Source organism: Bubalus kerabau, chromosome 23 (genome assembly GCF_029407905.1).
Source record: "Bubalus kerabau isolate K-KA32 ecotype Philippines breed swamp buffalo chromosome 23, PCC_UOA_SB_1v2, whole genome shotgun sequence".
In the NCBI taxonomy this organism is placed as follows: Eukaryota; Metazoa; Chordata; class Mammalia; order Artiodactyla; family Bovidae; genus Bubalus; species Bubalus kerabau.
Window position 1 is genome coordinate 38,843,986 of NC_073646.1, and position 26,351 is coordinate 38,870,336.

General features: G+C 49.4%; 1 protein-coding gene across 2 annotated transcripts in view; it reads right to left on the minus strand.

The window, feature by feature from the left end:
* The window catches only part of LMTK2 (lemur tyrosine kinase 2), a 74,048-nt gene that overhangs the window by 12,021 nt on the left and 35,676 nt on the right, over positions 1-26,351 (minus strand). For both annotated transcript variants that reach the window (XM_055562484.1, XM_055562483.1), the window contains exons 7-11: positions 17,331-17,467; positions 9,979-10,063; positions 8,912-9,033; positions 4,612-4,761; positions 385-3,325 (exon numbers count right to left, since the gene is read on the minus strand). In XM_055562484.1, the coding sequence (XP_055418459.1) occupies positions 385-3,325; positions 4,612-4,761; positions 8,912-9,033; positions 9,979-10,063; positions 17,331-17,467 (3,435 nt within the window). The remainder of the gene's footprint in view (positions 1-384; positions 3,326-4,611; positions 4,762-8,911; positions 9,034-9,978; positions 10,064-17,330; positions 17,468-26,351) is intronic.

Sequence of the window (26,351 nt, forward strand, 5' to 3'; positions counted from 1 at the left end):
CCCCCGCCCCTGCTCCACAGGCACCGCGGCTGGTCGGTGTCTCCAGGGCTACCTGTGAGCCTTGGACAGTTCCAGCCACTCCTGAGCACTGGGCGTTGCTGCCGACCGCCCACGGACACTCGTCTGCTCTGGAAGGACGAGTGACTGGGCGGCTCTGCCGGGACACCCGGGAGGAGCATGCAGACCCTTCCCCTTCACGTGACAGGAGTTCCCAGTGCAGACCTCACAAACTGACGCTGTAACCACCCCCAAATTCCTTTTTCTGAGAAATCACAAACAATCAGTGTCCTCAGAACGGCAGTCGGAAAACCCGAGCATGCTCGTTGCCCCGACACATGCTGGAATCTCCAACATGACAACCCAGAGGGGACAGGGAACAGATACCTGGTCAAAGAGATAGACTGTGACGTCGTCGAAGAACGTCACCGCCTTCCTCTCCCTCCTGCAGCCGGGTGGCGGGTCCGTGGGCTTCAGCAGGCTCCGCAGGTGGCGGCCGTCCTCGCGGCTGAGGACCACGGGCACCGGGTGCTCGGCCTCGTCCTCAGACTCAGAGCTCAGGCTGTGCAGGGTGAAGGCCCGCAGGTCCTCATCCGAGTCTTCGCTGTTCTCGTCCTCCTCGTCGGCGTCCATCCCATCCTCGGCGAGGTCCAGCATGCCTGACACGCCAAGCTTCCCCAGGTACTTTCCCTCCACGTCCGGCTCCTTCAGCTTGGGCCCCTCGGAGTGGACGCACAAGGCCTTCTCCGGCGTCGGTGCCGCGGGGTCACCGCAGCGGAGCGGGGCATGGGTCAGCGCCAGGAGTTCATCGGTGTTGGTGCCGGTGGAAGCCAGCGTGCAGGGAGGCTCCTCGGGGGCCTCGAGGTCGTCCCCGCTGCTCAGCTCTGAGTTTTGCAGACTCGAGGGGCTGCCGACCTCGTCGTCGGGGGGAAGTGTGTGTGTGGGAGGGTCAGGGGGAGCTGGTTCTGCAGGTTCTCTGGATTCCAGGTGACGGGAGTTCTGCGGAGCAGGACAGCTAGGGTCAGGCGGGCTGCTGCTGGCGTCCAGGCAGCTGTCCAGGGGGCTGGGACTCTGCGGTGGGACATCAGGCTCAGGCAGGGGCTGGTCCGCTCCCAGGGCCGACACCGAGGTGCCCAGGGCCCCCTCCAACCTCCTGTCGGGCTCAGAGTCGTTGTCTGAGAAGTACGCGGAGTCTCGGTGTGAGCCCTGGGACGCAGGCGCGGTGGTCTGCGAGGTCGCCTCCGTGCCTCTGTGGCTGTCGGCGGCGTCTGAGATGACGATGACGGGCTTGGGAGGCAGCCCGGCGGGCATGTCCTCACCCACTGAGGCGGTGTCGGGCGCCGCGGCACCCTCGGGGGCCGGGTGCAGCGTCCACTCGGGGGACTCCAGGTTCTCCGTCTCGTAACCGCTGTCCGCTGGCTTGTCGGGGGTCAGGAGTTTCTGTGGCGCGTGAGGCCCTAAGGAGCCCAGGAAAGCCTCATGGACGTCCATGGAATCCAGGGAGTCCGGGGTCTCCAAGGACGGCTCAGAGGCGGGGCCGGGCGCCGACAAGCTGTCCTCCAGGAGGCTGTCCTGACTGGCCGAGTCTGAGGAGAGGGTGGACACCAAGCCGCCCTCCTCTGCAGCAGCATCTCTACGACCCAGCTGCCCCAGGACCTCGGCGGCCTCCCAGGCTCTCTCCCGCGGGCCTCGAGGGCCGTGGTCTTCCAAAGGCAGCTGGTTTTTTAAGTTCTGCCTCGATTCTGGGAGGCCGTTCCCTATACTCACCTTGCTGGCAAGGGTGTCCTGGACCAGGCTGGGGTCACTCTGGGCCAGGCTCACGGCCCCCTCCCCGTGCTGAGTCAGGGCCGGGGACCCGTTGCCAGTGGGGGCGGGGGTGTCCGGTGGCGCGGGCGTGGAGTCCGGGTTTGCCTCTCGGCAGGTGCTGTCTTCACAGACACCGCCCTCTGCATGCAAGGGCCTGGCTCCGCCCTGCTTCAGGGCCGCCCCTGGGGGGACATCGTGAGGCGGCACCTGGGTTTCGAGCGAGGTAGGAGGTACCTGCGGCTGTGGGGAGCAAGGTGAGGCCGCTGCCCCAGTGCCACCCTTGGGCGCTGCACCCGACTCCTTGCTGTGCACGCTGACACTCTCCTGAAGTGAAGAGTCGGGTTTATTTTCAGCAAACTTAGGCTCAGCCTCTACAGACTTTCTACTGGGAGTTTCTAACATGGATTCAGGAAAGCCAGCATTTCTGAGTTCTGTCTGCAGATCATTTACATGCTCTTTGCTGGACAAAGAGTCTTTCAGTAAGTTCTTTTCTTGAAGAAATAAAAAGTTTTCTGACAACTCTTCACTGTCCAGCTGATCAAAACCATCTTGGTGTACGAGTCTGTCTGTGGAGTAGAGAGGCTCACAGTCAAAAAGCTTATGGGGCTTTTCCCTCTCCAAGTGGCGTGCGATTACAGACTCTTTGGGGTCATCCAAACTTGAACTCAGGGTGGGAGGCTTAAAGTCATCTTGGACTCCATTTAGTTCCATCAAGTCAAATATTTTCTGGTGACTGGGCAAAGCCTCTGACTTGTCAAGGTCATTAAATAAACTGTTGAAAGGGCTCTCGGGGCCCTTGGTGCTGTGCGCCTCCTCGGGTCTGCTGGCGTCTTTGGGGTCTGCACTGTTCTGGAAGAAATCCTCCTCTGTACTGGACTCCTCAAGCTCCAGGCTCCTGAGCGTCAGACACTGGGATGCGCCATCCCCAAGCCTCTCAGGATTATCCATCTCTGTTGTGAGCAGAGTGGGCGGGTAATCTAGCTCCAAGTTGCTACGGCTTTTTTCTTCTAACTGGATGTAGTAGTCGCTTCCGACAGAAAGGTTGTGGGCGTCGAAAACAGGCACCACCCCGGGGGCCCGCAGGGGGACATCCTGGCCATTGTCATCCTGCTTGCCAGGACCGGGGTCTGAGAGCGAGCTCTCAAACGCTTCTGTGGGGAAGAAAATGCTGGTGTAGGACAAGGCTTCATCCGGGGGGCCCCGGCTACGCTCGTCGAAATGGTCGTGCTTGGCTGCCTCCCAGACGTACTCGAAGCTCAGGCCTTGGCTGGTCTCGGTCACAGTGAGGACCTCCTCCATCTCTCTGCTGAGCCGGTCCCTGGTGAAGTGGTCGAGGATGGGGAAGGCGGCGTCACTTGCATCTCTGCTGTTTGCGGGGGGCTTGAGTGCGTTCCACTGCTGCTCAAAGTCCACTTCCGGGTCCCTCTGGCTTTGCATCCGCAGGTAGGTGAGCAGCCGGTGCACGTCCTCCGCTGCCGGCCGCTTATCTGGTGACAGCCAGCAGAACTGCAAGACTTCATACCTGAGCAAGACAGACAGGAGATTAGTGGACAGATGACAAATTGTTTTAAAACAAGAAAAGACCTCACAACGACCCCCTAGGCCAGCTCAACACCCCAGAAGTCCCAACACTTGAATCACTTTACTGGCCACCAGCAGGAGTCTGGTTCATGGTGAGCTCTGGGGGAAAGTGGAAATGGAGAGAGAGAGAAAATCTGGCCACTGATTTTCTGCATCCTTAGGACCCTGTGCAGCATCACTGCAATTCTTCTGGCCTTGTCGTTTGTTCTTCTGGTGTTTTCCATGCGCTCAGCCACTGAATTTATAAGCAGCCCTAAAATGCTCTCCTCTGAACACAACTGCCATCGGTCTCCTGCTTAGTCAAGGATGCACGTGTCTAACGTATGAGATTTACTCACTCTATTTTGCGAGGACTCACACAGACACAGGCCGTGGTGACTACTCTCTAACGATTCCCCCGACAGAAAGGAACACCACGACCTTCTGCAGCACATGCTTCCCTCAGGCCACCAAAGGAGCTGAGGGTGGAGAGCAAGAGCAGAAACAGAAGCCCAGAGCAGGTGGCAGCCAGGAGATGGTCTTCAAAGGGTTGGCTGAATATGGGCAACGCCTTAAACTGCGGCCGTGAGTGGAAGGGAAGACAGGACGACGATGTCACGGTATTAAATTTACGGCATAAACATCCAGTTATTCTGGGTGAGTTAGTTCTAGCAGGTCGGGTGAGGGGCTGAGCAGTGCCCACACATAAGGGCAACCAGATGCAGGGGCAACGCCCGCTGAGTACCGGGTGACACGGACAGGGGCCTCGACACAGGGGAGCCCGACTCTACCTGGAAACCGAGGTAGAACGGGTCTGGAGACTCTTAAGAAGTAAATTTGTTTTTGCAAATGTCAACACACATTATGCAAACTGCCTCAGATGCCAATTCAAACTCGATCATGTCCGTGCTACCTGTCTCGTCACACGCTGAGTGTCACACATACAGCCTCGTTCAAAAACAATTCCACGATAGCAAATGCCCTTAAACTGATTCTTAGAATTAACTCAGACTTAACAAGTTTCTTATCACATGTATAAGACAGAAATTCCTGCTGGTTCTACACTTTTTTTTTTTAAACAGTATTACATTTTAAAAACTAGATGTTAATTCTAAAATCAGTCATGAATAATATATAAATGATTGCTTTTCATAACATTTACTGTTGAAAATCAGGGAATATATAACTAAGACTTGTGGAGACAGACTTTCTTCGCCTTCTGAGAGAAGGTGACATGTAGTTACCCACCATCTGTCGGAGTAGGGCTGCTCCAGCTGGGGCTTTGGGAGTTTCGTGTCTCTCTCTCGAATGACCTGGTTGAGAACATCTAAGTTGGAGAGGTTGGAATAAGGCTGAGCAGCATTCTCAAAGAGCTCCCAAAGCGTCACACCCAGGGACCTGTGGGGGAATAAAGAAGCACATCTTTCTCTCTTCAGATACTGAATTTGTAAGACCCAGAGTTTTACATGTACAGCCATCAGTCATTTCAAGCACAGGGGGCTACAGAAAAGGTTATTCAAGACAGTGCTTTAACATGACTTAAAAAGCAAGCACTTCTATTAAGGTGTGGACCACAGCAAGAACGCCTCCTCAGACTGACTAACAGAATGTTACTTTAGGAGTTCTGGCCAAGGTAAAAAAAAAAAAAAAAAAATTAGGTGGAGCTAGAGGGAATAATCACAGGGAAGCATTCACATGACTGTCAACTTTAAAACTCAAGGAATCATAAAAGATCATCACAATGGCCTTGAAAGGATTCAGCAACATGGCTAGATACAGGGTACACGCAAGGAATTCTGAGGGTTTTGGTGGGGGGGAATCCCATTCACAACAGTAGTAAGCAGTGGAACTTCCCACATGAACAGGTCTTCCCTGTTGACCTGTGTGTTTCCTCTTGTAGTTATTCAGGGCTTTCTGCTACCAGGAAGGACGACTCTTCACTGCTTGGCGGAAGAGGCCACCTGCCCGGGTCACTCAGTGCGGGCGGGTACCGTCACCACAGGCAAGGGACCACCTGCCCCGCCCGCCCCTGTGCCCAGCGCTGTCCCCTCGGAAATGGCCTTTGCTGGTGGGCCGGGGGGTGGGTAACTCCTCTACGTGGTCTCCGTGTTCCTTCCCACGACTCCCTCCCGTCGCGTGTTACAATCTATTTTCTGCAGTGGCTCCTGGACCTGGCTGGTCATCTGTGTCACCCGGACGCTGGTACTGAGCACCCACTGCTGAGGACTCTTAGCTGGCAGATGCAGGCATGGCTGCATGCTTAGAAAGCTCTCACGTGACTGTGACTCCTGTCAGATGTAGCTATTGATGATTCACATGACGATGACCGACACCCACCAGAAAAATAAGCTGTATTTGAATACATCAATCTATTATTTGACACTGCAGAGTACAATATAACTTACGAGTTAAATTCTCTTTATGCTTATCTCACAAATCAGTGAGTAAATCAACATATTCAGTATCTAGGTGGAGAGGGCATTTCTATCAAGGAAATAAAAGAACCCAAATCTCTAGTCCAGTTCAAGAAGAAGGGAGACGTGCCCTTGGCACAGAACTGCTAGCAGCAGAGAGCTATCTTGGATGAAAAAGAAGTTTAAGACACTGTCAATGACTTTAGGGAATTACCAACTTATTCAATTAAGGAAAATAAAAAGTTTGCATGAAATGCTAAAGACCACAAAGGCAGCCTCTGACTGGGGCACAGTGAGTGTTTTCAGCACCTGATCTGATCCTGGGCGTGCACCTCTGCCCACCTCAGCTTCTCCAGACCCCTGACGCCCTTTCTCTCCCGCCATAAGGCCTGTTCCTGAACCAGCCCTCTCCTCAGCCCCTCTGCTGCTCTTCAGAGAACATGAGGCCTGGGCTTTCTCAGCTCCCCACTCCTAACACCTCTCTCCAGCATCCCTCGTGCGTCTTCTCATGCAGGCCACCAAGGAAGATGAGACGTTTCCCCCTCTTCAAGGCCCATCCTGCGGCTCCCTATTCCCTCGTCTTTCTGCCCAGTCTCCTCAGGAAAAGCGGTATCAGCTGCTGCCCACCATTCCCTGTCTCCCTAAGGACCAGTGGCCTGCTTTCTTCTGGAAGGAAAAACGTGCTGTAGCTCTTCTCCCCTCTTCCACCAAACTCATGGAACCAAGACCCTCAGGTTCAGCCCCAGCACAGGGCAGTGTGGTCCCCGCCTCAGGCAGAAGCTGACACCACCAGCAGCCCTGCCCCAGGGCTTCTCGCCCACCACAAACAACGGGCAGGCTCCGTCTCTGGGAACGCAGGGTGAGTCTTCAGGTCAATCACCCCACTGAGAACAGTAACAATACGGATGATGCGTGAAAAGCAACTTCATATAAAACATATCAACAACAGAGAAGCTGGCAGGGAACTCACTGGACAGAACCTGGAGCTCAGAGAACAAAGGAGAATGCCACGCTGTGTCTGACCGTGGGCGCCTGCCGGAGCACGGGACCCACACGCCTGTCTGTGGCAAGCAAGGCTCAACGCTGCACAGGCCCAAGCCCTGGCCCTGCCCAACAGGGGGCCTCACAGAGACCTCCTCACCATGGTGGGGACAAACCCGCCCCCCAGGAGCCTGGGGGGCAAGCTGGCTTGGCACCGAGGCCCTGTGAGTGAGTGCACGTTTGTGACCGTGAGTGCGTGTGTACATGTATGTTGAGTACACGTGTGTGTGTGCCTGCGGTGGGGGTGGGGAGATGGACAGTCCTGAAGAAGCTGTGACCACAGAGCTGGCCTTACTGGGATTCGCAGCCCAAGCTCACACCATCTGAGCGCCCCAAAGACCTCAGGCTGAATACAGAAAGCCCTAGGCTGCTGTCGTCCCTGCCGAGCCAGGAAACCCAGAGAGCTGACGCAAGCACGGGTGCACCCTCTCTGAGGGAATGTTCTCAAGGCCAGGCTTCCAGGATCCTCACCATCAGAAGGCCCCGAGGAAACAAGGCACCATCAAGAACCAGGAAGATCAAATCCACGAAGACTTCAGATACGGGAATTACCGGATGCAGATCATAACTGAACTTTAAAAAACTCTGGGACAGTTTTTTAAAAAATCAAATAGACCTCCTAAAACAGAAAAGCCAATTACCTGAACTATAAAATTCAGTCGAGAGATTTAATAGAGGAATAGACAAAGCTGAAGAAGGAATTTTAAAAAGACCAAGAATTAGCAGCTAGAGCACAGGTCTGAAAAATGATCTAGAGTATGGCACAGGGAGCTGAAGGGGAGAATAAGAGACAAAAGACAAAACAAGAGGTCGTGACGTGTGTCTAATCAGACTTCCAAAAGAAGAAAAAATGGGGCTGAGGCAGTTATCGGGAGGATAAGGGCTGAGAACACCCACCTAAGATATGAAATGCCAAGCAGAAAAACAAAAAAGTCCACACCCACACACATTACAGTGCAACTACAAAAAACCAAAAGACAAAGAGAAGAGTTTAAAGGCAGCCAGAGAGAAAAAGTCACGTTACCTTCAAAGAGCTTAGGGAGACTTACGGCTGACTTCTCAAGAGCAACAATGGAAGCCAGAAGACAGTGGAGTGAGATCTTCAATACACGGAGAGAAAATAACTGTCATCAAGTAAAAAAATACACTTCAAGAATGAGGACAAAACAGAGGTATGCTCAGACCTACAGAAAAAGACCTGAGAGTCTGTTACCAGGGAGACTGCACCACAGGGAATTCTGAAGGACATACTTCAGACAGAAAGAGAGTAAGCCCCAATAGAAGGTCTGAGATTTGGGGGAAATTTAAAAAAAAAAAAAAAAAAAGCAAAGTGATTTAATTACGTGGATAAACCTAAACAAACACTGATGTTAAGAAAAATAACATCTTGTGGGGTTAAGAGAAACAAAATAAGATACCTCACAATGATAAACATAATTGCATGCGTGTGTGTGTGTGTGTGTGTGTGTGTGTGTGTGTGTGTATGGTGTAAATTTAAAGCATGTTAAAATACCCTGGGGTCCTTGTATTGCTCAGAAAGGGGCCAAAGTAAGAACTACTGTTAGATTAAGTTAAGTATACATGTTATTTCTAGGGTAGCCAATACAATCATAGCAATAGAGTACACAGCTCCCAAACTACGAGGAAAAGAAAAAAAATCCATAAGAAAGTAAGAAGCAAAAAAAAAAAAAAAAAAATAGAAAAAGCAGGACAACAGCACCAAAAAAAAAGTACATATAAATTTAGAAAGCTGTAACAGAAACTGGTAGTCTTACATACCTCTTTCAGTTTTTTCATTCACTCAATTAATATTTATTAACCATCTACTATAAACAAGGCCCTATAGTAGGCAAAGAAAACAGCCTTGGTTCCTGCTTTTATGGAGATTATTACTACTGAATGGGTAAAAGATATTGCACCATTGCAAAAACTGGGATCATTGCTATGATGTCAATAAACTGTCTTTCACATCATCAGTCACTGGTATTCCTACATCTCATTCAATTATACTTTCCCTTAAGAAAGTACTTGAGAAGAAAGAAGTTAGGCTCTTTTAATAACAAAGCCTAATCGAATGGTAAATCGATACATACCAGATATTACTATATTTAGTTTGATCTGCAGTTAGCAGTCTGTCTTGAAAGCTGGTTACTAATTCTGGAGCAGTCCACCGAAGAGGGAAAATTTTTTTATCATCTGTCTCAATATAATCCTCCTGTTTTGTAAGAAAGCACACAGAATTTTGAATTCTCTAACACTTCCAGTGAGCTCAGTAACTTAATCCCAGGTCATTCTCAGAAAACACATACTCTACCCAAAAACACAAGTCAGAAAAAGAAATGGACACAGAGACACAGTTTCCGGGCAGAGGGTGGGTGGAGGGTTTCTCTGAATCAGCCTCCTGGGCCTCATGAGTGGTCTCTGAACCATGAACACCTGCTCAGTCTCCCTTCCTGGAAAAGGAAAGTACGCCGTGTCTGATGTACAGAACGCAGACTCTGAGCAAAATATCTTGTAAACTATGCTGGGCTGTATTCCTGAGCAGAAGAACAGGGTGGTTAATGAGTAAGAGCGCAGGCTTTCGAATTGGACAGACTGTTGAGTCAATGTTCAACCATCTACCAGCTCTGTGACTCTTGAGCAAGCAGCAAACATGCTGAGCCTTACTCCTGACCCGTAAGATCAGGAAGATGCGCCAGCCCTCCCTTTACGGTGAGGACTACATGAGATCATGCGGGCAAGTCCTTCATAGTGCCTGGGTGGCATACAGCAAGTGCTCAAGATACTAGAGCTACTATGGAGACTAAAAACAGACTTACATTTGCATCAATTTTTTTTTTTTTTTTTGCCCCATAGTAAGCCACCGTACTCAGCTGGGCTAAGCAAACACACACAAATAAAAACTTCACAGGTACTTTACTTATTTTCTTTGGGGGATATATTTATGAGAGCTGAAAAACTCAAATTCCAAGCTTACTGATTTGAGCTGAAATTTTACCAAACATGTAACAGAAATATTTATATACGATGCGTATATTCTATTATATAGCAGCAATAATTATTTACCCTCCCTTTCCAAACAGGCATGGCATTTTGTGATATGACCACTTCATGAGCATTAAATTAGATCAGGGAGAGAACCCTTAAACCTCTGGCTTACCTTGTACCTGCTGAATCCTATTCCATAATCACCCACTTTCACATTTAAGTCCGAGGTAAGAAAGCAGTTTCGCAGGGCTAAGTCACTGAAAACAGAAAGAGTGAAGTGAACACGAGAACAAGGCGAATCAACACCCAGGATGACATGACATGGAACTGCTGTGGAAAAAGGTTTTCTTGGGAAATCAGAGTGGTAAGTGTATTGAGTTCCCTGATAAATAATTCATGTTTTAAAATCCTTTTTCATAGAAAAAGGCAATGCCATATTCCTAATAACTTAAAGAATGGAGATGATCAGTTGTTTTTTGTTTTTGTTTTTTTTTGGTAAATCACTCTGACTGCTAACAGGTTAAAATCTAAATGTATTTGTACCTTTCTTCTGCATTGATACCAGACTTATGGCTCATTTCCTGGTATGTTTAGAGTTACCACGGAAGTATTCTAAACTGGCTAATTTGTCTGAATTTATTTTAAATACCTTACATTACCTGAGTAATAGTCTAGTAGTAGTCTCTCAACTGCAAGTAAAGAATAAAGTTACAACTTCAAGCACGCTAAAATAATCTACATTATTAAAAATGTTTAACTCCTTTTTCAAAGATATGCAAGCATTATAAGTGATTTGCTGCTGCTGCTGCTGCTGCTGCTGCTGCTGCTAAGTCGCTTAAGTCGTGTCTGACTCTGTGCGACCCCATAGACGGCAGCCCACCAGGCTCCCCCGTCCCTGGGATTCTCCAGACAAGAACACTGGAGTGGGTTGCCATTTCCTTCTCCAATGCATGAAAGTGAAAAGTGAAAGTGAAGTCGCTCAGTCATGTCCGACTCTTCGCGACACCATGGACTGCAGCCTACCAGGCTTCTCCATCCATGGGATTTTCCAGGCAAGAGTACTGGAGTGGGGTGCCATCGCCTTCCCCAAATAAGTGATTTAAATAAGTGATTTAGCCCCCTCCAATTCACTCTCTTCTCTTCCAAACTCTACCTCTCCAAGAGGGAGGCAAAGAGCATATTTTCAAGACTGACTTAAAACGATTTACTCAGTTTATTTAAGAACAAATTAGTTTTAAAAACTACCTAACTTGAAAAGTAAAAACCTACTTTTTCTAAAAAAAACTTCCCATAGAGACAGCATATTACATTTTTTGGATTTTAGCTTTAACCCTTGGAATTTTTTAAATTATCAATTAGCATATGAATGAAAAAGCCACTGAACTAAAATAGAATGGAATACCTAACTTACAGTTTTAAATCTTAAATAAAAGTTCTCAGAAACTGAATTTCCATAGTCCAAAATTTAAAACGTTTGTCTTTATATGGCCAAAAATAAAAAACGTTATCAAATTATTTTCAGTGATTTTAGTTTCCAAAGCTCGTGTGTCTGAAATAGAACAACGTGGATGAGGACACGAGCGCCAACATTGGTGGCATCCAGTGGCTGGTGCACACCACCACGGATCCCCTCGAACTATCCCGGCTCATGTTCAGAAAGCACCTTACACGCAGGTGTTTCTCCCAGCACCTGATACGTAGTAACTCATTTCATCTTCACAACAGGCCTCCCAGGTGGGTACCAGTATGTTCCCCATTTACAGAAAAGGAAACTGAGGCGCAAGGAACTGAAGTGACTCTGCCAGGGTCAGTATTTCTGTCTCTCACCATCAACGACCGTCAACAACAACCCACGACCAGTCAGTCAGAGCGCACTGCGGTCTGTGCGGCTGGTCCTCAATAAACACGCTGACCGCGTGCTGGTCTCAGTGGACACCCCTGTCTGTGTCACACCGAGGTGGCTCTCACAGTGTGTCACACCTTGTCACTGTTATTATGTTTGTGATGATGATCTGTGATCAGCGACCTTCAGTGTTACTACCGTAATTTTTTTGGCATTTTTTAAGCGATAAAAGTTTTAAGTCCAAGATAAGAAAGCAGTTAGATGTATTCAATTAGTTAGATGTACTGAAACCAGTCAGATGTATTCAATCCCTCCATACACTGTCTTTACAAGCAGTGTTTTCATGGCACTCCACCAGGCCTGTGGAGTGTCTGGGGAAACCTCGGGACACCTCTAATGTTACAGATGAAATGCACGCACACGGGGGGATCAGTGCCCCAGCCCACCACAGTAAAGAGCCTCTCATGATAAAGCGAGTCTATGAACTTTTAGGTTTCCAACTGCATGTTTACACTACACTGTAGTCTATTACGTGTCCAAAAGCAAACACACAAACAAAAAAAATGCTATGTATAAACCTTAATTTAAAATACTTTATCGCTTAAAAAAATGTCAAAATAATTACAATAGTAGCACTGAAGATCACTGATCACAGATCATCGTAACAAACGACGACGACAAGGAGTGAAATACTGTGAGAGCCACCCGACGTGACGCAGACAGGAAGTGAGCAGCGCTGCTGGAGAGACGCACCGCCAGACCTGCTCGACGACGGCTGCTGCAGACTTCTGATCTGTGTGTGGGGGGGAGGGGTGCGTCCAGCAAACCCGTGGTATCTGCGAAGCGTGGTAGAACGAGGTGCGCCGTAGAAACCTCCCATCTCAAGGAGAGAGGCGGCCCCTGGGCTTTGGAGATGAGGAAGGACGGACAGGTGGCCACGTGCGGGCAGCAGAATGCGGGGCTCTTGGCCGCCTGGCCCCCTGGACTACAAGCGGCACATGCATGGCACTGTGGGTCCTGTCCCAGAGGCTCCGGGCACAGCTGGCTAGCACTGCTAAGGCCCCTGCAGACAGACCCTCCTCAACCTTCCCAACACCTCTGTCCTGGGAGCAGAATGAAGATCTGGGTGCCAGGGCCCCTGCACAGGAGCGTGCAGGCATCTGAAGCAGGGTGGCAGCCTGAGGCCACGGTGGGGGGCACCTGCAGGGTGGCCCCTGGCACCTTCCACTCCAGCCACTCGAGCCACTCCAGGGCCGCCAGCCGCCTCCCTCCACACCTTTCTCCTCACACAGGGTCCCTGCACGTCTATAGACATGGGGAACGAGAGGCAGGTAAAAGATGGAAAGATATATGTGCAAAGGGCCTGGGGCTCTCTGTACACGACACTGCTCCTGCAATTCGACTTATGGTCTGAGAGAGAGAGAGAGGAGGAAACACCTCTTGCTACCTGAACACTGGGGTACTGAGGAGGAAAACGGTGGTGTGACTGAGGGAACTTCCTCTAAACTCGCCCTCTACCCCACCCCAAACATCCTGGTCACCGGAGGACAGTGCAAAAACACTGGACAAAGTCAGAGACCGGCGACCTACTCTTGGCTCCGCCACTTGTAACTGCATGACTCTGGCAAGTCAATTAGCACACCAGAGCCTCAGTTCTCCTTGGCAAAGAAAAAAAATGAGGGGGTGTGCGCTAACCTGTAAGAGTTAACACATAAGGTTTTTATAAGAATACAGTTTTTAAACATCAAAACATCAAAGTGTTGTCCAAATTCAAAATGATATAATTCAACTCAATAGTAGTAAAACATACAGTTTTTAAACATCAAAATATTCAAAACATCAAAGTGTTGTCCAAATTCAAAATCATATAATTCAACTCAAAAGTAGTAAAACATACATATTCTCCAAGGTCCAATAATGTACCAAGCTAAAGAATAGGAAAATGTAAAGGTATAACTTTTTAACAGCAGAGGTAACTCTTGACGTCAATGGCTGGTTTGGGTCAGGAAATACAAACATACCTAGTATATTCTTCCTTCAAGTTGAAAAACAGGTCTAGTAGCAAAGCTGCCAACTGACCTGGCCCTCAGAGCCTGGGCTCTGTCCCCCTAGGCGGTAACATGCTCGGTGGCCTCAGTGGTGACTGCAGGGACCCCGCCAGGTGAGCAGAGCAGTAGGTACACAGAAGTGTTCTAAACAGTTTTCCGCCCGGATTCACAAGGAAACATCATGGCTTGTTCTCAGCTCCCACTGACGTGAGAGCTTGTCCACCTCCAGGAGATCGGTCTTGTGGAAACAGCTCAGAGGGGCTGCAGCCATTTTCAAAACCACTCTGTCCTCTATTCAATTAACATATTACCCACCAAGGCTCTCCCAGGAACCTGAATTCCTAATCAAAAGAGCAAGCAACAACCCAACATTACTGAATACTCTTCCAGGGCGCGGCCCACATTGTCTTATGTAATCCTGACAAAAGCACTTCAGGGCAAGATTACCCTGTTTCAGGGAAGAAACAGGCTCAGAGGATTAAGGAAGGAGAGGCCACTTAATAGCTTCAGCTCACTGTACCAACCCGCCGCCAGCAGCCATCACAGCATAAAAATGAATCCCCATGTGGGCTGTGAAGAGACTCTGCCGCTTCCCACTGGAAGGTGGCTGCAGCTCGCGGAGGCAGCGGCTGAGGAGCAAGGCCAGGGGATTCAGACGCAGCACAAAGAGGCAACTGGGCTCATTCAGCGTCTGGACAGCTCTCACCCCTGCTCATCAGGTCAGTCTGCATCACGCTTCTCTTCCCTGACGTCACAGCACAGACAAGGTCTACAACCCAGGCCTATGGCCAGTCCTCCCTAACCCTCTCACACACACCTTCCCCATAAACTGGGTTCTGCAGATGCTGGGCTCCTGTAACACTGGACACCCACACTCTGAGGGATGGAGGACTTACTAACCTCGGTGTTTCTCAGCAGAAAGTAACTTTAAACTTTAAACTGGGAAAATCCTAAAGAGGTCTCGTGTGTTGTTTTGGCCGTGCCATACAGCATGTGGGATCCTAGTCTCCCAACCAGGAATCGCACCTGCACCCCTGCAGAGGAAGCGCTGAGTCCCAACCACTGGACCCCCAGGGACGTCCCTCAGGAGGTCCCTTCACGCAGTGTGGCCTGGGTACACCTTAAGGCCACGGTCACATGGGTCTCCAGCTACAAGAGACACGCCCACGCCGCCCGCTGGATGCCCTGTGCCCTTACTCATCACAGTGGCCTGGTGGCTTCTTCCTGCTCTTCCAGGAAGACTGACAGGCCGGGCACAGGAAGTCCCGGGCACAGGAAGTCCCAGGCACTCGGCCAGCAGGTCAGGAAGGTGCGGAGTGTGGCACCCTGGCAGCCCCTGCTGTTTACGTGGCCTTCATGGCCGCCACGTCTCTGACTGCAGAAACGCAGCCTGCCCAAGACCCAGGCTTAAGTCTCCTCTCAGACAATAAGTAAAAGTAAAAATTAACTGGGAGTACCTTACTAGATCAGCTTCCAGTTCGATGTATGGGAAGTTCTATTTCCACCAACATAGAAAGTTTGACTTTGAGTCAACAAATAAATATTCCAAAGTCCAACTTAAAACTATGCTATTATGTACTCAGTGTCTTGTAACAACCTAGACTGACAAATAATCTGAAAACCATGTATACAACTGAGCCACTCTGCTGTACATCTGGGACACAGCACTGCCGAGCAACTCTACTTCAATTTTATAAAATGCTATTATGGTGTGCTACCAACAAAAAAATAAAGCACACAAAATTACATAAAATATGGCTACTTTTTAAAACAAAATGAAACAGCTGTCAATGGTTTCAGGAATTTTCTTTACCTTGAGTTTATGTACCTGAATTACATCCAAATCATGTGAGTTAATTTATCATCTTTATTTGTTTGAAACAAGATTCAAAAGTAAGTAAAACTTTAACCTAAAGAAACTCACAGGAAGGTAACATTTACTTTGCAGATTTTTAAAATATAATCATAGAAACCAATCTGGGCTTTAAACAATTTCCAGTTATCTCTGATAACTTTATGTTGCTGATTCTGATGGGATCTTCTCTGAAAATGCTCCACTATTTAGGTAATAATCACTTGTGTTTTATAAAAGAGTAACAATACAAATATGCTGGGTATTAATCTGTTACAAGGGAAAAAAACAAAATATAAGATTTTTCCATTATAAAACAAATAGATCTTTATATTTTGAAGTTTTGTGTAAGGGTTTCTGCCTTGGGCCTGAAGAAATTCATAATTTTTTCAGGTCTCTTAAAAAGCACCTTATCAGAATGATCTGCTCACTGTGCAAGTCAAACAAGATAGATATGTAAGAAGAGTGTTAATTTTCTTCTTCCTACCCTGAAGTAATGTTGAGAATTTGATAGGTATTTTTCCATATCTGTTCACACACATACACACAGAGACTCACATAAACCCCCACAGATATAAGCATTTTCTTTTTTTAATGGTGTCGTATTTTAAAAACATTTTATATATGTGTATACATAAAATATACAACCTGTGCAACCTATGTCTCCATGTCAGTACACACAGGTATTCCTTTTCAGGTCTTTCGATTGTTAAGAGTAAAATGATTTAATTAAAGTCAACTAAAGAGACAGCTCAGTGGTAAAGAACCTGCCTAACAATGCAGGAGACTTGGGAGACGTGGGTTCGATCCCTGGGTCAGGAAAATCCCCTGGATGAGGAAATGGCAACCCACTTCAGTATTCAGATGGAGGAGCCTTGGCCGGGGCGGGGGGCGGTGGTCAGAGACATGACTGAGTATACATGCACGCATGCACACGTGCATACACACACACAAACTGAGCACGCAAGAGTCAGACGTGACTGAGCATGCACGCACGCATGCACACGCGCACACGCACACACACACACTCTGCCCAATTTGTCCACAGACGTGAGAAAACATTTCAAACACAAATCAGAGCTGAAAAGGCTGGAGGAGAACAAGCAGGAGTCTCCTTCTGAGTTTAAAGAATCATCATCTCAGGACTCAAAGCCCTTTGCCATCCTAATTAAAACAATTATGTGGATGATCTGAACAAAATACGACGCACTCTGAGAGCTGTGGCTGCTCACGTGGGACCAGAAACACATCTCTAGAGAGATGCGTTACCCCGACCCCAGTGCTGCTCACACCAACCCCAGAACCCCCGACCCAGTCGGTGCGGCCTCTCGGAGTGCCGACCAGAGGCCGACACTGGGACCTTCTATCAGAAGATGACGTCAGGCCCTCAGAGCCCTCCTCCAGAACTGGAGAGGGCCACACTGTGACGACGACGCCCAGTGGGTAGAGGCGGAGCCTGAGGCTGATGCGAGGGGGATGCCAAGGCAGGGGTCCGGAAGGCAGACCAGAACTGCTCCGTCACGACTCTGAGCATCACACCCTTTGGCATGCTTTGAGATTCTAGCAATAACCTCTAGGTCTTAGGCTGTATTGGCACTCTGTTCCCTGGTGCTGGTTTAGACGGAGCCCAGCTCGACCCTTGTTCTGACCCTGGGCAGGAGGGGACGTCTTGTTTATAAATTGAAAGTTGACACCCAAAGCTGGTCCTTCTTGGGCTTCCAGCAGAGCCGGTGCCATGTTTGGGGTTGGGGTGGGGGAGGCGCGCGAGCGGAGGGACCCACCTGTGCAGGAAATGCCGCTTGTGCATGGCCGCCAGCCCCGCTGCGATCTCGCACGCCAGCCTCTGCAGCAGCATGGTCTGTGAGTCCCCCCGCGCCGGCGCCGGCTCGCCGCCACGCAGGTAAGCCTTCAGGTCGCCCTGCAGGAACCAGCGCAGGTCAGTTTCCAGAGAGGACCGGGGGGACAGGCGGGCATCTCAGCTGACCGAGATGCTGACGTGACTTCTTGGAAATTACTCAGATTTGAGCTTAATTAAGAATCTTACTGAACACATTTAAATTTACAAAAAAAGCAATTCCAACCAAATACTTCAAAGCTCGAGAAAATGTCATTCTTCTTTTAGGATCATTCTAAATTCAACATTAGTTTACCTTTGTTATAGAAACACATGGATAACAACGGCTAACGAATAATAAAAATAAAAAGATAATTTTACGCTGACACACACACTTTGCATTTAGTGCAGAGGCACAGAAACTCCCAGGTCACTGAAAGAACAAGATGGAGAGTGAGCAAGAGGAGCCGCTTGTACCACCTCCAAGGCTTCCAGCGGAGGTCACATCACAGAAGCTCTCAGCAACAACACAGAGGGAGGGAGGGGAAGAAAAACGGATGGGAAAGGAAGAAAAAGCATTGTCAAGTGCCAGTAATGGCTGCAATTCTTTGCCGGCTCCCCCACACCCCCTGTGAAAAAGATCACTAGGGCCACTTCAGAAACATTCACGATGTGACTCTAATTAAGTCTGTTCAAAGGACGGGAAATTGAACAAATTCACACTTAGACCCCAGCACACAGGCATTTCAATGTCCCGGGTACCCGTGAAGGAACCCCCACTCCGCCCCCCACAACACACACACACCTTTCTGGGTTTCTGTCCCCTGACTCTCAGGGTGGTATGTCCTGGGGCATTTACCATGTATCTCTTTGGGGAAATACACCTTTGAGGCAATCTTCCATGTTCTGCTTACCACATGATTAAGTATTTATTATGTGATGTAATTCCAAGGTAAAGCTTTATATATAATCAATTAATAAAATTTAGAAAAAGCAAGTCAAAAGCTTTCAGTTTTCTTTACGCATGAGTCAAAAAAGATGCCTGAGGAAGAAAATTCCTTGACCAATTAAAAGAACTGAATGCCTTCCTAACGACTGCTACTGAAGACAGCAAACTGATCAAACCTCCCAAATTAAACTTTAAAACCCAACATTCCTCTGCTGCATTTGTCCACACTCAATACTAAGTGTATTCTAAAGGAACGTCTAAGTCCAAACCAAGAACCTAAATCTGTTTTCATTCCCTGTTTCAATGATCTTTATATGAATGATAATGTTGGTATCATGGGGTTCTCATGGCTGGGAAAGATTGAAGGCAGAAGGAGAAGAGGGTGACAGAGGATGAGATGGTTGGATGGCATCACCGATTCAATGGACATGAACTTGGGCAAACTGTGATAGATGGTGAGGGAAGGGAGGCCTGGCATGCTGCAGTCCATGGGGTTGCAAAGAGTTAGACACGACGTGGCGAATGAACAACAACAACAACGTCGGTATCAATAACTGTTACCATCTGAGCTTTCAAGCGGGAGCCAAGCACTGTGCTGGGAGTTTCTGCACCTGTTACTGCAAATAACTCTCACAATTTGAACCACTTTCCAGACGTGGAAGAGGCTTAGGGAGGGTGAGAACTTTGCCCAAGGTCACAGAACTAACAAACAACGGGCCTGCACTTCCACTCTTCTGTTTACTTGCCAAGAAAATTCTATTTGGTGAGTGAATCCAATTAGTATGCAGATCAAATCAGTTATTTTACAAGAATGAACGAATGTCAAGTCAACTAAAGTCTCTAGGACTGTTCCCGACTCAGCGAGCTGCTCCGCCACGGGAGCTGCCGCCCCAGGCCAGGGTGGGTGCTCACCCCCACCACCGCGCTCCTGCTTCTCTGCAAACACAGCCTTTCCCCTTCTGCACCCCGCACAACTACAAGCTGCTCCAGACGAGAAACACCTTTTTCCCCCTTTAAGAAAAATACATTCTCCTCACCACCCAACCCACCTTCACCCAGGCTAGGCTCTGTCCAGTGCAGAAGTGGTGGGAATAAACCCTGTGTTGGGTGACAATTAAATTAACCCAGAAAAACTCCAGCAGAAAGCATGGGGCCTACAGGCTCATGGGATTTTCATAAGGTAGCCCACACGGAAATGAAATATGAGATCAGAGAACTGAAGTTTATTCACCTTACCAGTGAAATGACAACTTAAAAGGCATCTGTCTAACCCCCTTCCTTCAATGACCATCTAAGGAAAAAACTACCCTCACACAAAAGCAGGACTGTGTTGCTCTGCGTCTGGCCAATGCTCAAAGCAAACAGGAGCTGCCAGCCAACAGCGAACACTTCCCAAGTGATTTTGGCCATGAAGGCAGGAACGGCGGAGTGGGTGTAGCTGTTTTTCAAGGTTACCTAAAGTATATTCCTTACCACTCACTGTTCTTAAGTTATCTTCTCTCCACAATAGGCCACTCCCCAAATTTCACCAGGAGATAAAGTATAATAAACAGAAGGAGATTTTGCTTCAGCTCTGAAGGTTTCCAGCTTGGCAAAAACTCAGTCTCTCCCCACCTGCACTGGGGTGGGAAGGAGAGGGGGAGGGTGAGCACGGCCCAGGCAAACACGTCTCTAACCTGCAGAGTCAACATCAGCGGTTCCTGAGGAGCAGATGAGCTTCTCACGGACGAGACCTGCAATGGGCTGGGAGGGGCCCAGGGCTACTTCTGTGTTCTAGAAAGAACTCCAGCGCTCTCCTGGCACCACCGTGCAAAAGAAAAATCAGTGTAAGATCTTCAACTATAGCAAAGATGTTTCTGTAACGACTAAAAATTGATCCATTCTATCCAAAACAGATAAAGCTGTAAAAATTTAGATATCTGGCTTACGTTTTAATGATGCTTAGTGAGTCGACTGGGATTATTACTTTGGTCTATTACTTAAAAAGAGAAACAATGAGAACAGCAATGTATACTGAAACAAAACAAAGTTCCCTTTATCCAAGTTTTAAATATTTCTCACATTCTCCCTAATGCCCTTCCGTAAAAAACTCAAGAAAACCTTACGACGCTAGATGGCAGCAAAGCGCTGGTACTGAGACCTCAGACGCCAGAGCAGCAGCTTGGCCCCCTCTGTACTGAGGCACGCGGACCTTCAGATGCTTCCTCGGGAGGACCCTCTCAAACCCCAACACCGGCTGCCCTGAGTGCTCTGTCCAGCTTTCCGCCGGACACGGAGAACCATGAATTCACTTCAACACGGCGTAAAGACCCAACAAGCAAACAGATTAGAAATTACAATTGCTCATACGTTTAACAGAAGGATTTGGGAGAAAACTTTATGTTTTTAAACAAAAATTTGACTGAAAGGACGAAGGAATGGCATCGACAGCCACGTGCCCAGCATCCACTGAGGAAATGAAACCTCTGCACCAGGCAGAAGGCCCTGCGAACTGCCAGCCCAGGGTTCTCACTCCTCACGCGGACTGCGCCTCCTGCCCTCGCCAGCACTCAAGACCCGCCTGTCCACGCCTACACCCGCACAGCACCTCCTCTCATCACGAATTACCCTCCCCGAGCCCATCCCGTCTCTGCTCAAAGAATCAGCGTGCACTCCTCTGCCTGCATACCCGGCTCCTGCACCCATCCCACCTCCCTCTTATGGACACAGGGCTTTGGGCCTGCCGGCTGGCCTGCCCCCTACCCCCAGAACCCCTCACCCCCAACAGGCTTGGCTCCAGCTGCTCCCATCAGCTATCCCCAGCCGCTCAGAACCCAGTGAGGGCCTGCTCCTTCCTTCCCCACTGGCCTCCTCCTTCCGAGCTCCCCGGTGGCTCCTCTCCAGGTCCCTGTGCAGAACCTTCTCCCTCTCCCTGGTCAGCAGGCGCCAGCACACCCAGGGCTCTGTCCATGGTCCTCATCCCTCCTCGCCGCGACACCTGTTCCCGGGTGGGCATATCATCCCATGGGCACTGAACATCATCTCTCACACGCCTCTCTGGCTCAGACCCCCCCCAACCCCCGAGCCCCAGGCTCATCTGTCAGCTGCTCACTCGACATCCTTCCCGGGATGCCCAAGAGGCACCTCCAACCCAGCGCTCACAGTGCAAAGCTCCAAGATCTGCTCCATCTCAGGAACTGGCATCTCTATTTCCCCAGGGCATTCAGCCAAAACCAGAGTCCTCATTCTGGAGTCTGCTCTGTCCCGAGACGCCCACCACCACCCATCACCAAGTCCTGGACCTACAGTCAGAGAAAGCCTGGGCCACGGGGCCCAGGGCGGCAGTCACATGCTGGGAAGGAGAGGGCCACTGGCTGGGCCCTGGGAATGTGGCACCCCCCTACCAGCCGCCCGTATCGCCCCACCGCAAAGCCTGATCATGCCGTGTCATCGTTCGACACGTGTCCCCTCTGCGGGTTCTGAGTTGGGGACACTGTCCACGTGTCCCCTCTGCTCCACCGTAAGCCCATGCCCTCTCTCTTCTCCTCACACTCCTGAGGCACAGAGCACATCACTCATCTCCATGTGTCTGGAACGGTCCCTGTGCGTGGGCTTACTTCACAAGTTCATTCATGAACAAGACATGGCATTTCTGAACAAAAGGCCAATTCAGGGAGGCTTCCCGCTGATGGAACACAAATGTGCAGGCATTAACCCCACCTGATACAAAAGTATGTAGAATAAAATTAAGCCATCAGTTAAAATCCCCGCTTCGCCAAGGCAAACACGTGACTCCGACAAGGAGGCCTCGAGGAGAAGGCGTGGTCCTGGGCGCGGCCGGCAGGGCCTGTCCCTCCCTCGCCGCAGTCTTCTCATCTGTAACATGAAGCTGCAGTGCCTGCTCGAAAGACTCGGTGCCCAGCATGAGGCCCGGCGCTGTCGGGCCTGTCTCCCCGCCAACACCTGGGCGGGCAAGGCCATGCTTCCATCAGCCCCGGAGCCTCTCCTGAGCTGCTGGAGCCAGCTGGCCACAGAAGTGCGTGGAGTCTACCCAGACGCCAAAAACGCTCCCTGGCCAAGGAAAGACTCTCATCTCTGCATCTCCGCTTTGGGGTGTGGGGACAGAGGCAGAACTGCTGACTCTTAATGGAAGCAAGACGGAGCGGAGCGGAACCTGCTTCCTTCTGTCACCTTGGCCTGCAGTCTGACCTCCCAGTGGTTGGTCTCTGCTCGACTCCCTTCCAACTGATCCCTCCCAGCAGACGCCAACCTGCCTCCCTGATCGTGGTACTCTCGCCCACAGGTCCCCAGGCCCCCCCAACCCCACACGTGCACACCATCAAGCTCCCCTGCCTGGCTCACGTGTCCTTGAGACCCTTTCCTGCTGAGCAAAGTCCATCCACCTGCCCGTCCACTTGCAAACCAAACACCACCTTCTTTGTGAAGCCTACCCCAATGAACCTACTTAGAACTGCTACACAGAACTACCCAAACCTTTAAATTACAATCTTTAGAAAATAAGAAAAATGAATAAACCTAACTACCATTTCCTGAGCACTTACTATGTGCCCAGCGATTCATATTCACCATCTTATGGTTGGGCCTGGGAGAGGCAGGATCACGCCCACTTTACAGATGCCTACACTGAGGCTTCATGAGGTTAGGGCCTTTCCAGGGAGACACACAAGCAGGTGGCAGGACGAGCGTGTGAAGGCAGGCCCGCCTGGCCCTCCGGGTGGAAAAGGCAGGACGGGGGTGGCTCGCCATGCTCCCCAGAGCGCGGGGCACAGCCCTTGGTTCCCAACAGGTGCTCACACACTTTTGCTGAGTGATCCTGACCCCACTCTCGCTGCCCGCCCACAGACACACCCGGGGCGCGCCACAGCCCCCGTGGCCACATGCTCCACACGGCGCCCTGCGCTGAGCCCTCCGCCCACGAGCACTGCACCCACCCTCGGCAGGACATGTTGGTGGCTGCCGGCCAGCTACCAAACCCTGCAGACTTTTTTACTTCTTTCATAAAAATTCTAAGAGAAAGTGTTTTTCAAAAAGAGATCGGTAATTCCATCTCACAAGAAATGACCTAAGTAAGTACGAAAACATTCTCTCCTTTCTCCTCAAGAGATGGTATCTTTGAGCATGCTCCCCGCCTGGTGACGACGCAAGAGGCCAACGTGCCCTCGCCAGCTTCTGACCTGCTGAGAACCTGTGAAGACAGTGGCCCCTGTCACGGTGGCTGCGGCTACTCATTCCCGAGCCTGGGCCGGCAGCCTCTGTCCTCTGGACCCTGGCCAGAGGGCACCTCTGCCTTGGATGGCGTGCCTCTGCTCAGGCTGGCCTCTTTCTGGGAGGGTCCTGGGGCACCCAGGCTGGGAGCAAGGTTCAGGGGAATCCAGGCTTCGGGGTGCTCTGGGGACATCCCTGCAGTCCAGGCAGGCAGGCGTCTCCAGGGCTCATGGGCCCGATGTGAGCTGAGCATTTCTGTCACCCAGGCTCTGAGCATGCTGAGCCCAAGACCTGATCACAGTGCCCCCAGTGAGGCCCAGCCCCTGCTGCTGGGGAGCTGGTCTCTCCGACATGTACTAGGGTCCAGCGTTGATGAGCAGGGAACTGCCCTCAGAGATAGATGTGACCCCACCAGGGGCAAGGTGGGGGGCTCCCTAGGTCAACAACCTTTCCTTAACATGAGACTGGTCATTCTGAGTGCTGACCGACAGATTCCACCAGCACCCCAGCCTCTGCTGGGTGTAGGTTACACTGGTAGAGCCCCTTACATAAAAGTAAATGATCACCAATGTCTTTTATGTGATAAAAACCACGTAACACAAGGCTACCCCCTCAACCACTTCTCAGTGTCCACTTCCACGGCATTAAGTCCATCCACACTGTCGTGCAGCCCTCACCCCCATCCACCCTCAGGACTCTCTTCATCTTCCCAAACTCAGACTCTGCTCCCTGCTAAATAGCAACTCCCCCAGCCCCTGGCACCCACCCTACCACCTTCACCCTGGAGGGGCCACTCTGGGAACCTCATGCAAGTGGACTCCTACAGTATTTGTGTTTTTGTGACCTAGCTTATTTCACTGAGCATAATGTCCTCAAGGTTCATCCATATGGCAGCATGTGTCAGAATTTCCTTCCTTTCTATGACTGAGTAATATTCCAGTTCATGACAGACCCAATTTTCCTTACCTGTTCATCCACTGATGGATCCCTGGGCTGCTTTTGCCTCGTGGCTACTGTGAATAATGCTGCTATGAACACGGGTATGAAAATGAGACTCTGTGCTCAACTATTTGAATATGTACGTAGACATGAAACTTAACTCATCACCTGAACCCATTCAGAAGAAAACATCAAGCTTTTACTATTCCAGGAAAAACAACACTGCCCAGTAAGACTTTCAGGAATGCACAGACTGGGTGAAGAATAAGAAAATGCCAAAGCACATGAGCTGGTTTTAGAAACCACCTCGATTAGCCTGCAAATGTGCCATTTCAGGAAGATGGTGACTCCCACTTATTTGTCTTATGCTCGCTCACAGAGAGTGCTCCCATTGCTGTTTATAATCAGTATCAGGAGCCAATTAGGGAACCAAAAAAGACACCATTAAATATCTCACAAAAGCAGAATTTTGACAAGCAGACCTGTCTCATCACGTGAAAATGCATCTTGGGTGTGCTTTCTCCACAGGCTGGGTCACCTGTCACACTGGTCACCCAGAGCTAGGTTAAAAGGAGTTATTTTCATATTCTATTTAATGATAACCAAGGATCATGCATATTATACCTCTGACAACACTGAGATAACCAAAATCAACTGTGCAATAAAACTGTCAGAAACACGACGGGGAACTCCTTCCCCACTGTTCTCACACCTCTATGAAATACTGGGCTTCCCTGGTGGCTCAGACAGCAAAGCGTCTGCCTGCAATGCGGGAGACCCGGGTTTGATTCCTGGGTTGGGAAGATCCCCTGGAGAAGGAAATAGCAACCTACTCCAGCACTCTTGCCTGAAAATCCCATGGACGGATGAGCCCGATAGGCTAGAGTCCATGGGGTCACAAAGAGTCAGACACGACTGAGCGACTTCACTTTCACTTTATGAAATAACCCGGCTAAATGGCAATTGTCACATATCTGCTCCCTCTAAGCAGGAGACCCAGAGGACAATGACCAGTTTTCTCTTTGGGTCCTGTGAGAGCAGGGAGCTGCCTTTCTGCAGCAAGTATTCAATCAGGAAGCAGCCTCCATGAAGGGAGAAACCGCCGGGGGCCACAGAGAACAGTGAGATTAACTCTGGTTTCCTTACAAGGAGACAGAGCTCTAGCAGGTGTCTCCGGAGGAGAGTGAAGTCCATTAATTTTAAACTTTGTTACCTAAAGGTGCATGTTGCAACTTCTGGTGTAACCATACACCAAATTAGAAACAGTATCTACAATAGGAGATGGGGAAAACTAAAACAAAAAAATTTAAGAATCCAAACCAAGGCTACAAAAAGAGCAAATAACAGAAGTTGAATCAGGTAGGAAAAACAATAAAAAATAGGCAGGTAACATTCTAAACATCACAGCAGGTATAATAAATACAAATGGACAACCTGTTCCACTTTAAGTGACCAAAACTGACAGATTAAAAAAATTCTAACAATAAGCTATTTACAAGAGATGTCAACCAGAGAATTGGCAGAACCAAACCAGGCAAATTCTAACCAAAAGAAAGCTGGCATAGTTATATTAATATTGTTAAAAACTATCCTCAGTAATGCTTTTAATGTTAGAGAGAGTCCCTTCATAATAATAAAAGTTTCAAATTACTGGAAGTTATATCTATTCTAAATTTGTATCCCTGATGCGGTAGGTATCAAAATGTATGAAACAGAATAACTAGAACTGTAATAAAAAAAAAACAAGGAAAATACGTAATCAGAAGATTTTAACATGCCTCTCAATACCTAATAGAAAACTGACCCAGGCTGCCTCTGCTCTTGCCCCCTCTCCACAAATGAGGAGGAAACAGATTTGAACAGCTTCATAAACTT